This window comes from Esox lucius, chromosome 16 (assembly GCF_011004845.1).
Source record: "Esox lucius isolate fEsoLuc1 chromosome 16, fEsoLuc1.pri, whole genome shotgun sequence".
NCBI lineage: Eukaryota > Metazoa > Chordata > Actinopteri > Esociformes > Esocidae > Esox > Esox lucius.
In genome coordinates, this window is record NC_047584.1 from 6741318 (window position 1) to 6754862 (window position 13545).

General features: G+C 41.5%; 1 protein-coding gene across 6 annotated transcripts in view; it reads right to left on the reverse strand.

Moving 5' to 3' along the window:
* obsl1b (obscurin like cytoskeletal adaptor 1b) overlaps nucleotides 1-13545 on the reverse strand; it is a 42794-nt gene that overhangs the window by 8661 nt on the left and 20588 nt on the right. For all 6 annotated transcript variants that reach the window (XM_020054506.3, XM_020054503.3, XM_020054505.3 and 3 more), the window contains 11 exons: nucleotides 10674-10958; nucleotides 9987-10262; nucleotides 9520-9792; nucleotides 9105-9380; nucleotides 8679-8954; nucleotides 8248-8523; nucleotides 7292-7567; nucleotides 6900-7169; nucleotides 6519-6785; nucleotides 6105-6377; nucleotides 5164-5430 (listed from right to left, as the gene is read on the reverse strand). In XM_020054506.3, the coding sequence (XP_019910065.2) occupies nucleotides 5164-5430; nucleotides 6105-6377; nucleotides 6519-6785; nucleotides 6900-7169; nucleotides 7292-7567; nucleotides 8248-8523; nucleotides 8679-8954; nucleotides 9105-9380; nucleotides 9520-9792; nucleotides 9987-10262; nucleotides 10674-10958 (3015 nt within the window). The remainder of the gene's footprint in view (nucleotides 1-5163; nucleotides 5431-6104; nucleotides 6378-6518; nucleotides 6786-6899; nucleotides 7170-7291; nucleotides 7568-8247; nucleotides 8524-8678; nucleotides 8955-9104; nucleotides 9381-9519; nucleotides 9793-9986; nucleotides 10263-10673; nucleotides 10959-13545) is intronic.

A 13545-nucleotide genomic window follows, 5' to 3' on the forward strand; every position in this document is an offset into this window, starting at 1 on the left:
TGTAAATGTCACTTGGGTGAAGCACCTGGGATATTGACATTGTATGCACTGTTGTCTCCCAGCTCACGTTTGGAAGACCGTAACTCCTTTAGAGTTGCCATTGGCCTCTTGGTAGCTTACCTGACCTCTACACTTGCCAGGAGCACATTATTGTGAAATGGAAAAGGTTTGGAATCACCAAGACTCTTCCTAGTGTTTGCCATTTTAAAAACTTTAGGGAAACGTGATAAGAGAATCTGCAAAGAAGAATGTTAGGAACTGCCCAAATCCAGGTTTCAAAAGCTGGTAGAGTCATAGAAGATGTGACTGCTGCCAAAGGTGATTCTACAAACTACTAAATACTTATGTACATAAACAATTTCAACAAATTGGCACTTTTTTTTCTATAAACAGATAAAACTGTCAATAACACAACCAAATATGGAGAAAGTTAATACATGCCAACGTTACCGTATACACCAAATGTTGCAATTTACTTCTCATGGGGTGAGGAGTGTGTTGTTTTGAAAATATCCCAGCATATTACTTATCAGGCTACTACTGAATATGGCCAGTTGGCATCGTATTGGATGGAACGCGGCAGAGCAGTGCCATTTTCAATTCTACCAACACTCAACTATGTAGGCCATCTCACAAATATGTCCACATTCATTTTAAATGGCGGAGGCTGAAGAAAATAAAAACCAATGTTAAGAAATACAATAGGGTTCAAGAAGCTACTTTGTTGAATCCTTAATTAGTATTTTAACTCACCATTAAGGTATTAACCACTTACATTTATGGATGACGTAAGTCATTTCTAATTAAAACACCAGATGTACAGTATCTCACAAAAGTGAATAAACCCTTCACATTTCTGCAAATACTTTATTATATCTTTTCATGTGACAACACTGAAGAAGTTACACATTGCTGCAATGTAAAGCAGTGAGTGTACAGCTTGTATAACAGTGTAAATTTGCTGTCCCCTCAAAATAACACAACACACAGCCATTAATGTCTAAACCGCTGGGAACAAAAGTACACCTCTAAGTGAAAATGGGCCTAAACTGTCAATATTTTGTGTGGCCACCATTATTTTCCAGCACTGCCTTAACCCTCTTCGGCATGGAGTTCACCCGCGCTTCACAGGGTGCCACTGACGACATCATGGAGCTGGTGGATGTTAGAGATCTTGCGCTCCTCCACCTTCCATTTGAGGATGCCCCACAGATGCTCAATAGGGTTTAGGTCTGGAGACATGCTTGGCCAGTCCATCACCTTTACCCTCAGCTTCTGAGCAAGACAGTGGTCGTCTGGGAGGTGTATTTGGGGTCGTTATCATGTTGGAATACTGCCCTGCGGCCCAGTCTCCGTCATGCTCTGCTTCAGTATGTCACAGTACATGTTGGCATTCATGGTTCCCTCAATGAACTGTAGCTCCCCAGTGCCCGGCAGCAGTCATGCAGCCCCAGACCATGACACTCCCACCACCATGCTTGACTGTAGGCAAGACACACTTGTCTTTGTACTCCTCACCTGGTTGGCGACACACCCGCTTGAAACCATCTGAACCAAATAAGTTTATCTTGGTCTCATCAGACCACAGGACATGGTTCCAGTAATCAACGTCCTTAGTCTGCTTGTTTTCAGCAAACTGTTTGCAGGCTTTCTTGTGCATCATCTTTAGAAGAGGCTTCCTTCTGGGACGACAGCCATGCAGACCAACTTGATGCAGTGTGCGGCGTATGGTCTGAGCACTGACAGGCTGACCCCCCCACCCCTTCAACCTCTGCAGCAATGCTGGCAGCACTCATACATCTATTTCCCAAAGACAACCTCTGCATATGACGCTGATGGTCTATGGTCGTCCATGGCGTGGCCTGTTCTGAGTGGAACCTGTCCTGTTAAACCGCTGTATGGTCTTGGCCACCGTGCTGCAGCTCAGTTTCAGGGTCTTGGCAATCTTCATATAGTCAAGGCCATCTTTATGTAGAGCAACAATTCTTTTTTTCAGATCCTCAGAGGGTTCTTTGCCATGAGGTGCCATGTTGAGCTTCCAGTTACCAGTATGAGGGAGTCTGAGAGCGATAACACCAAATTTAACACACCTGCTCCCCATTCACACCTGAGACCTTGTAACACTAACGAATCACATGACACCAGGGAGGGAAAATGGCTAATTGGGCCCAATTTGGACATTTTCACTTAGGGGTGTACTCACTTTTGTTGCCAGCGTTTTAGACATTAATGGCTGTGTGCTGTGTGCTTATTTTGAGGGGACAGCAAATGTACACTGTTACACAAGCTGTACATTCACTACTTTACATTGTAGCAAAGAGTCTTTCTTCAGTATTGTCACAAAAGATATAATCAAATATTTGCACTCACTTTTGTGAGATACTGTAAATGTTTCAGACAGGGACAAACAGATCATGTGTACAGTATGATGCCATTTTTATACTAGCAGTTGTCACAAAGTAATTTTACTTCAGCATAGCCAAGACCACACATGGCAAGCAGAGGCAGTTGGCAAGAAAAGAAAAACAGACAGGAAGGAACCAGAGATATAAAATAAGTGAGATATGTGATCTTAGCCTCTCTTATAAAATTGTTGGATTCACGCATCTGTTATTTCATATAGTATGTATTTACTCTATGTACTTTAAATCTCAAATCTATCAATTACATTTATTTTTCAAAGCTCTTTAAATAAGCATTTTGTTTACATTACTAACCCCAGTTTTATGATGTCACTGATGAGCCACATATGGTAGCCTGTTTTTTAAGGAAATACAACTAAACATGAATGTTTGTCAGTTATGGTTATGTAATATCTATGTTCGCTTTCAATTACTTGTTTTGATGACATGTGCGATGTACGAAACACACGCATCAAACCAGTTTTGTCCTAGCCCCCAGAGGTCCAAACACAGAGGACAGTAAACACCACAGAAGGCGCATTGACTTTGAATTGGCATTGGTATATATTACAGTCTTTAGGTCAGATTAAGCTTGTTTGCTTCAAAATGTACTTCTTACATATTCTTATGTGGCAGCTCACTATAACAGTCCAGTCATGTGCAGGATGAAAGACCAAAGGGCATATCAGGAGCAGTGTTTAGTATATTTCTGTAGTCTATTTCAGAGTGGAATATCCCACTCCCATTTAGAAATAGGTGTGATAGACAAAACCTGTGTAATGCTTGGTTTACTTAGCAATGGATATTATGATGAGATGCTGATGAGAGCTCAGCAGGTAGAAATAGCTCAGTATGGCTGTCCTTACTGGTGGAAGCTTGGCAAGCAGCAGTGCAACCAGTCAGCAGGTCTGGTGCTGGTACTCTCTGAAAACAATGCAGTCAACTCTTGGTAGTTATCTGTTGTATCTATGTTAAAACAAAATGAAGAAATGAAAGACGTTGCCAACCAGTGATTTTGCATTTGTTGTATGGATTTTACGTAGTGTGGACATAATATGGTCCACACGTTGGTTGTTTTGAATTGACAATGCCGGCAGTTCACTGGCAAAGGTAAAGGCAACCAATATAGCAATATAGAGATAAAATGCTTCCTATATAAAATGACAGTATAGAGATCAAATGCCTAACAGCGGTGAAAGTCACTGTTAGCTTCTTGCCTCCTATATAAAATGACAGAAGGTTTTTACATACCGTGGTGTGGTGTTAAAGCTGTTATAATTTTTTCACTGTTATTATTTTAACAATGAAAAACCCCTAACCCCTATCCTTAAACTTTTCACAATTTCCCAAAGTTACAAGAAGCATAACAATATTTATTGTGAATTAAACCCAGTCTGTGAGCAACAGGTTTGCTGACAATGCCCCTAGAGGAGTTTCAGATGCCAAGATCGACCGGCTACAACCATGGAGGATAGCTGAGAGGCCTGCTGACTTCGCTGGGTTTTGCAAGAGCAAAAGTAAAGCGCAACTAGGAAATATTCCCTTGCAGGTAGAAAATCTAGGCTGCTAGCTACAACAGATGACAGGAGAAAAAATCATAGCCTCAAAAAGTAAAGTTGTACTTCCTAGCTATTTTAAATTTTTAAGCAGGGGAACAGAATTAATGTAGTAGAGGGTAGTTTTAATAGAAAAGTCTGGACAGGAAGATGGGTGAAGAAGGAGGTGATTGTGGCAATCTTTTATTGCGGGGCAATTGCCTTGGTTACTACATTTGCTGCTGTCATTACATGTTTGTGATTGGTTCTTCAAGGTTCTTAGGAAACTGGGTGTTCTCATGTGTTCTTGTGATCCCCTGTACTTGCAAACATTATGAATTGTTCTTAAAGCGTAACCCAAAGAATGAGTTGTGTTATAAAATGTGTGGTAAATTTTGACAAATATGACGCACGTTGGCTGGAAACTATTGTATCATTCAAACACACCAAAGATAATTTTGAATCTGCCAATATTTTTACATTCAAACCGACTGGCATTCCCCATGGAAAAGAAGAGTTTATTTTCGAGAACCGATGACAACCTATATTTTGAAGGCCAGTGCATAAATTTAGATGCAATGAGAGGAGCTCCAAATTCATAAGAGGTGCCAACAACAGTCCAAACTGTCCCCTTGCCGCTCATGCTCTGGTTAAAAGGACAAGCTTTAACCCACCTGTAGCTCACAGCTTTAACTCACCCACAAAACAAGTAGAAAAGCTGAAGTTCAAAGAGCTACAGTACACCTCAACTATAAGACCCTTTGGGGTTAAAACAGCCATTGTATCCGCAGTACTAAACAATGTGAATTTCCTCTCAGAGAACTGTGCTCGGGTGTGACTAATCCTAGAGATTGTCTAATAACATCTACATCTTCACAGCCAAGCAAAAGGGGCTTTAACAGTTCCTTCCTTCTAGATTCCTATTCGATTTCCCTTTCACATGCTTAATGAAATTACCATGGCTCCAGTGGTCATGTGTAAATAAAGAAATCTGCTCCCTGGGAAACAGCGGTCATCTAGCGGTCTGTCTGCCGGTCACCTGTTTGCGTCCATCATCACTGAGGAATGACTTCTGCTCGGGACCCCTTTGCTCAAATTACTCATACTCAGAGTTTGCCTCAAAAGTGACAACCATAACAATAGCGGCAGCGAATGAAAGCAACATCGCCAGCAGAGGAGGTAAACAAACGAATAACAATGCATGATGAGAATACATTCACACTCACGTTCCACAGTAAGCTGGGCTTGCGTGCGGTCGTGGAGCGTTTCGCAGCTGTAAATGCCCCGGTCAGTGAGGGCGAGCTTGTGGATGGTGAGGCTTCGTCGTTGTCCATTTTGCTTCAAGGTGAACTTTGGCCCCGGGTGGATGACGACACCCTGCCTCATCCATTGCACCTCTCCGGACTCCAGGCACACCTCCACTTCCAGGGTAGCCTCCCCGAATTCCTCAGCCACAACAGGTGCCATGGTTCTGGTGAACAACACCTGTTGTTCTGAAAAAATATACCCACAATTGCTGTGTGTAAAGCAACATGTATGACTCCAGTATGGAATTTAATAGGCAGTGGCATACAGTACACAGTGATTAAAAACAGCTTTGAAAGCTACATTAAAATAATACATTATGATAAGGATATAGTAAGTCAACAACAATGTAGTATACGTTCTGCTTGAGAAAGGCAATGCTGTATCCTCATAATAAACCTGGTTTCCATGAGTGTTGTATCGCGTCATAGTCACCACTTGTCACTGTCAGTTACTCAAGGAATTCTAACAGGAGAAGCTGTTAAGCTCCAGTCGTCAAAGACGCCTCTTCAACAATTTGAGCTTGTTTGAAGAGGTCATTATTTATCTAAAATACGTTGACATGACATTAAACAGGCTTTTCGCAGAGCACACTGTTGCACTCATTCTCATGTTAGCTATAAAGTGATTTAAAATAAGGACCTAAAATAACTAACCAAAGCGATCTTTGACTTGGTCTCTTAAACTTTAAGAAATCAGAAGTAGCATATAGTTATTGTAAATGTGTAATTGAAAAATATGTCTCTAATAACAGACAACAACATTTACTGTACTACTGTATTCGATATATATATAGTATTTAATATTTTCAACTATATAACTATTCTTGCAGCTAGCACAATGTTATCCAGTGCTATCTTACCTTGGACCTGGAGGTTTGCCTCAGACACCAACCCTTCTGCCTCGGCAGTCACCTTGGCACTGTCTAAGACCTGGCAGTTGTAAATGCACAGCATGTGGCACAATCCATTACTTGAAATGACGAATCTCTCATTTGGAGCTATGGGCTGGCTGTTCAAACACCACACTAGCTTAGTGTCTTCTGGTGAAACCATACATTTAAATGTAGCATCTTCCCCCTCCAGTACAGTGATATTGTGTAGCTCTGCGATAAACTCGACAATTGGTGGAGGTACTAAAGGACAGAACAAACATTTTGAGTTAACAGGACTTTTTGACGTGTTGACAATGAAACAAAAAATATTGGGATTATCACCAGATTAGCATTAATGCAACTATTTCAAATGTTAGATTTAGCAATTGCACATATTCTTACATTCAACATCAACTTTGGCAAAAGTCCTATCGTCTGTGGATTCACAGACGTATTCCCCAGCATCATCCAGCGCTAGCTGGTGGATAGTGAAGCTTCGCTCCCGGCCCTGCGCCCTTATGGTATGTCGACGGTTGGGCTTAATCTCCTGGCCATCTTTAAGCCACTGAACATCTCCTTTCGGTTTGTTCACTTCACATCGCAGTGTGAGAGTGCTGTCTTTCAGGGCTGTAACGTTCTCCAGCGGTCGGGAGAATTTCACTTTCATTTCTAGGAAAACATTGTTTACTAGATCAATATACATACTGTGTTTAAGGTAAACCTTACTCCTAAGCAGTTTGAACAAGAAATACAAACACTGGGGTATGTTTCTTCTGCTCTTACCTTTGACCTGGACAATGAAATACATGTCATCTGTTTGGATGTCACAGGTGTACTCTCCACTGTCTGATGTTTTCAGAGGGTTGATGCTAAGGGTGTGCATTTTACCCTCACTGGACATGTGAATATTATCCCCATTCAACAATCTGCCATCTTTAAGCCATCGTGCCTTGGCGCCTTCCCGGTTCACCACTGCACATAGTGTCACAGTCTCATTTTCATAGCCAGATATGAAGGTTCTTGCTTGTTTGTTCTCAAACTTGAGTGGGGGCTCTGAGGAGTAAACCATCATTAAAACATAGCCTGTTGCCTTATGTTCTAGTTATGTCAATGAGATGGGTAGTTTACATAACATCTGTATTACATCCATCAAAAATGGGAAAAAAACATTTTACCTTGGACCTCAACAAGGGCTACCATTTTGTCATCAATGGCATCCAATATGTACTCTCCAGAGTCTGAAGGCTGAAGTCCTGACACAACCAGTTTTCTAATGGTGCCTTCACTGTCAATCCCTGTGCGAGAGTCACAACTCAGTAACTTCCCATTCCTGAGCCACCTGACCAAGGCATTAGGACGAGATACCTCACACTCCAAGATGAGTTCATCGCCTGCTACCAGGCTATGATGCTCTGGGCTACCTGAGTTGCCTATGATGGTCACAGGTGGCTCTAAAGAGAGAAATGGCAGATTGTTTTATTTTAATTTCAAAGGATCCTTTTAAAATTGTTCCACTTTATAGTCATCTCCAGTACAACCCAACATAAATGTAAAAACCACAGGTTCCTATGTTTGAGGTAAAAAAGCAAACCAGTTGATGCTTAATGTTTTTACAGGTGATGTTGTCATCTCTTGAAATCATCTGGTCTGTTTCATAAAAGTTTTCCTGTTCAGAGTAAGGTCACAAAACCTAGTAATGTTTCTTACTGCATGCTAGAAATCTCACATTCGCCTTTCAGGTTTTCTATTGATAAAAATGTATTAACCATTTAATACACAAGCTTTTGCAATAGTAAAGATTTTTTTTTTTAAATGCTATGAACAGCCTGAATAGCGTAAATAGGGACTTAATTATTATATGAGTAAACCAATGATATTTATATTATCAGCTGGCTTTAGAATTTGCCTGTTTTAACATATTAGCTGCCTGTTGTAAAAAACAAAAAAACAATTGTATTGCACCATACATTGATGTTGGCGTGGCACTGGAAAAGGTGAATATTAGATTCTGATGTAAAAAAAAAAAAGAGAAATGTTCCTCAACTTAATCTAACACCACAATTCAATGCTAATTTGTAATATAATGTGGATGCTTCACAAAGGATGTATTGTATAGATTTATAGCTACTACCTTTAACTGTGATAGAGAACACCATCTTATCATCCCCTGCATCACAGGTGTAGTCTCCAGAGTCCTCAATCTCGGCATTCAGAACAACAAGTGAACGGAAAACTCCTTGCTCCTCACTACAGTAGCGGTCATTGTCATCAATTATTTTGTTGTTTTTGTACCAGACGACTGTGCCGTTAGCTCTCGAAAGCTCACATACTAAAACAATGTCATCTGATATGAAGAACTGCTTTTCGGTATTTGCATCATTCTTTCCCAGGATCTGTACAGGTGGCTCTGGAAATAAAAACAACATAAAAATAAGTAATTTATACATCTGTATGGAGTGACATTAAGTGCTCAGTTCAGCAATGGCAACTGACATAAACAGTGTTAAAGCAAAAGGTCCCTTAACAGATAATTAAGATTCAGTTTACTGTATATGTATCTACCTTTCATCTTGACATGAAAGTCCATTACATCATCCTTAGCATCACAAACATATTGGCCAGCATCCTCCAGGGTCAGGTGGTGGATGATTAATTGGTGCGTGACGCCATCCTCAATAATGGTGACATTGCTGTTCTCTTCTATTTCTTCCCTATTCTTTTTCCAGCTTACTTCAGCATTTGATCTGGATACCTCACAGTCAAGAACCAAACGGTCTCCTACAAACCGTTCCACACCACTTGCCATCTTTCTAGGGCGTACAAAACGAACGGGGGGCTCTGTGCATAAAAAAATTACCCAAACATAAGGAAATGTACACTTTACGATTTAGCTGTAATTTCTTTCTTGAAATTCATAAGTTATCTTTTCTCTACACTTTAGATAGCAAGTTCCCTAAACAATGTATATGAAAGTAGACATCTGTGTACCTGCAATGTTGACAAAGAATGTCATGTTGTCATCAGTTGTATCGCACACATATTCGGCTGAATCTTTGACCGTGGTCTCCGGTATAATGAGTCTCCTGTAAACCCCATCCACCTCTAATATGAGGTTGTCATTTTCCTCCACCTCAAGTCCGTCCCTATACCAGCGCACTTTTGCATTGGGCCTTGATATTTCACAGCTCAGCACCATCCTCTCAGACGTTTGCTGGCAGAGCTCCATTTGCGGTTGGCTTGGAGATACAATCCGCACTGGAGGCTCTAGAAAAAGAGCACGACAACAATGACAGCAAAGTTAACGGTCATGACCAAAACATGAAAATTAGGTTTTGGTTTGATGAAATAGGGATCTTATTTGACAGAAAGCGCTGTGAACTTGCACAAAACTTTCTCCCCTTACCAGTTATGCTAAGATGAAAGAACTTTGAATCGTCAGCTGTGTCACAGACATATTCACCAGAGTCTTCGACTCCACTACAGAGAATCTTCAGTCTTCTGTAAGGGCCCTCAATCTTAAGCTTAATGTTTTCGCTTTCTTGCAGCTTTTGCCCGTCCTTGAACCAGTTTACAAGACCATTCAGGCGTGAGAGTTCACAGCTGAGAATGATCTCCTCTGGCACATGTCGGTCAAGGCGGACATCTTCTTTAGGGAACACAATCATCACCGGTGGCTCTGTAAATGAAATTTACGTAAGTGAAAACAGCACAGTAAATGTCATAAATATTATCATAAATGAAATCATAGTTCTTTAAAGTGTAACTCACAATAGCTGTTGTAAGATCATATGAATGCATCGAGTTACCAGCTGAGGCAATCTTTAAAAAACGATTTCTAGTAAGAATGAAATGTCCTTGGGTTGTCATTACCTCGTATGCTGACCTTGAACATTAAAGCGCTGTCGCCGGCACGACACGTGTATGTGCCCGAGTCTGACAGCTGGGCTGAATGGATTATCAACATCCTAACAGTGCCGTCTGCTTGCACTGACACGTTGTCACTGGGCGCCATTTCAAAGCCATCTTTGTACCACTGGACAGTGGCGTCCTCCCTGGACACCTCACAGGACATCAAAAGACGATCTCGTTCCACAACACTTTTAAAGAGTTCTTCCTTAGGGATTTCACGAAACGTCACTGGAGCTGCTGCAGAAAACAATGCAAAACGGTTAAGTGGCATGAAATAACAGGATAAGTGTTATTAGACATGTGGCCTGGTTTGCATAGATCAATCATGCATTGACTTCAAGCACTGACAATTAAGTCAGCGTCCTGTTGAAGCAAAGATAGACAGTTAAGAAAGGATCTGCTAGGATGTAGTGTAATAGGAGTAGATGACAGGTCATGCTTTATGTTTCCTCTGATGGCCACTTCAGGTGTTAAGGCTTTAGTATTGAAAAATATGACAAGAAGGGAAAAACAATGACGATGACCATGGCTCAGTAATATCAGAGCTCAGAACACATGGTTTCTATAGTGTGTTTATCAGGGGTTCTCAACATGAAGTTATTAGTTGCATGTGGAATTGAACATCTAGGTAAAAGCTTTTCATGTCACCTTTCACATCCACATAGAATTCGCTGATATCATCAGCTGTTTTACAACTGTACACCCCAGAGCATGAAAATGTGGCTGACTGGATAACCAAGGTCCTCATGGTGCCCTCTGATTGGAAGTATATTCCATATTGGGGTAGAAGCTTTATTCCATCCTTGTACCAGCAGATCTGGCCACTGGGGTCTGAGAGCTCACAGTGAAGAACAATTGGACAGCCTGCTTCAATGGACTTGTTCCTCTCAATCTCTGGGGCAGCTGAGAACCGTACCGGTGGAGCTATGGATGCTTTAATTCATTTAAAGAAATATATTCAATTAAGGTTTTACGCTAAATTATCATGTTGGTAAAAAAAAAAAAGATTATGTACATCCGAAGGCGCATGATAAGGTATTACTACAGAACATGCTACTTTTTAACACCAGAAAGGCCAGGCCTCGTACCACGCATTTCATACATGTTCATTCTAATGGATAATAAATACACATTTAGTACATGGGATTTTAAAAACAATAATTTGGATATTCATGCAAAGATTATATTATAGAAAAAAAGGTAATAAAAAAAAAAAACACAATGACATTTCCACTAACTGTATGATAAATTTATTTTCCCCAGACTGAAGATCCGGAAGCTTTGGCACATGTGCTGATCATGTTCTGTTCATACTCTTCACACAGTATCTGCTCTACTCATAAAGCACAGACTACTGTACTGAAATCATAATCATAAAAGATAATCAATCAGTAACTGCAAGATCAGAATGATAGTAGTCATAATATATCTGAAAATAATAGTATTGCATAAAATCTAGCAAATAGTGCTAAGCAAAATACGCAATTAGTTTCTGCTACAGCATTACACAATATGCTCTGAATAAATCGATTGCTGTACAATCCAAAACAAACACTGTATAGGCTAACTCGTGAAAATACATGTATCCCTTGAAGCTAAGAAACATTTATGAAAAGACAAGCAAAAAAATTGTAATATAGTGGTAAAACATGAACCATACATCCCCAAAAATGTGAAAAGGACACCACAGAAGTCGAGGTAAAAAAGCATGTGTAGAACGTGCTCTGCACGTGCAGAAGCTTCACGGTCAATAGTCTGGATAAAAGGTCAGAGAAAAGTTTGATCCACGGCCAATTTGAATAGTTATCGGAACCTAGAAAACCTACTATTGATAAAATGTTTTTTATAAGTACAATTATTGCAGAAATGTACAATAGGGTTAAATGATTAAATATACACTACCATTCAAAAACTTTGGGGTCACTTAGACATTTCCTTATTTTCCATGAAAACATACATGAAATAAATCTTCATTTGGAAATATAGCAAAATTATTAGGACACATAGCCATTGACAATTGAAATAATAATGGCGTCTTTCTTTGACAAAAGCACCAAACTTTGCTTTCGTCCAAACTTTGCTTTTCGGAATCCTCCATTTGCAGCAATTACAGCCTGGCAGACCTTTGGCATTCTAGTTGTCAATTTGTTGAGGTAATCTGAAGAAATTTTGCCCCATGCTTCCTGAAGCACCTCCCACAAGTTTGATTGGCTTGGTGGGCATTTCTTACGCACTGTACCATACGGACAAGCTGCTCCCACAACTGCTCAACAGAGTTGAGATCCAGTGACTGTGCTGGAATGTACTCTACTATAGACAGAATACCAGCTCACTGCTTCTTCCCTAAATAGTTCTTGCATAGTTTGGAGCTGTGCTTTGGGTCATTGTCCTGTTGTAGGAGGGAATTGGCTCCAATCAAGCACTGTCCGCAGGGTATGGCATAATGTTGCAAAATGGAGTGATGGCCTTACTTCTTCAAGATCCCTTTTATCATCATCATCATCTTCTTCTGCTTATCCGGGGCCGGGTCGCGGGGGCAGCAGTCTAAGCAGAGATGCCCAGACTTCCCTCTCCCTAGACACTTCCTCCAGCTCTTCCGGGGGGACACAGAGGCGTTCCCAGGCCAGCCGGGAGACATAGTCCCTCCAGCGTGCCCTAGGTCTTCCCCGGGGTCTCCTCCCGGTGGGACGGGCCCGGAACACCTTCCCGGGAAGGCATTCAGGAGGCATCAGGAACAGATGCCCAAGCCACCTCAGCTGACCCCTCTCAGTGTGGAGGAGCAGCGGCTCTACTCTGAGCTCCTCCCGGGTGACCGAGCTTCTCACATCATTTCGGCCGCCTGTATCTGGGATCTTGTCCTTTCGGCCATGACCCAAAGCTCATGACCATAGGTGAGAGTAGGAACGTAGATTGACCAGTAAATCGAGAGCTTCGCCTTGCGGCTCAGCTCTTTCTTCACCACGACAGACCGATACATCGACCGCATTACTGCAGAAGCAGCACCAATCCGTCTGTCAATCTCCCGTTCCATCCTTCCCTCACTCGTGAACAAGACCCCTAGATACTTAAACTCCTCCACTTGAGGCAGGAACTCTCCACCAACCTGAAGTGGGCAAGCCACCCTTTTCTGACTGAGGACCATGGCCTCGGATTTGAAAGTACTGATTTTCATCCCAACCGCTCCACACTCGGCTGCAAACCGTCCCAGTGCATGCTAAAATTCCTGGTTTGAAGGGTCAACACGACAACATTATCCGCAAAGAGCAGAGACGAAATCGTGTGGCCCCAAACCTGACACCCACCGGCCCCTGGCTGCGCCTAGAAATTCTGTCCATAAAAATTACGAACAGAACCGGCGACAAAGGGCAGCCCTTTTACCCTGTACAAATCTCCCGCATCACCATCTCCAAAACACCCCCAAACCATCACATTGCCTCCACAATGCTTTACAGATGGCATCAAGAACTCCTCCTGCATCTTTTCATTTGGTCTTCTTTTTATTGGCCAGTCTGAAATATGT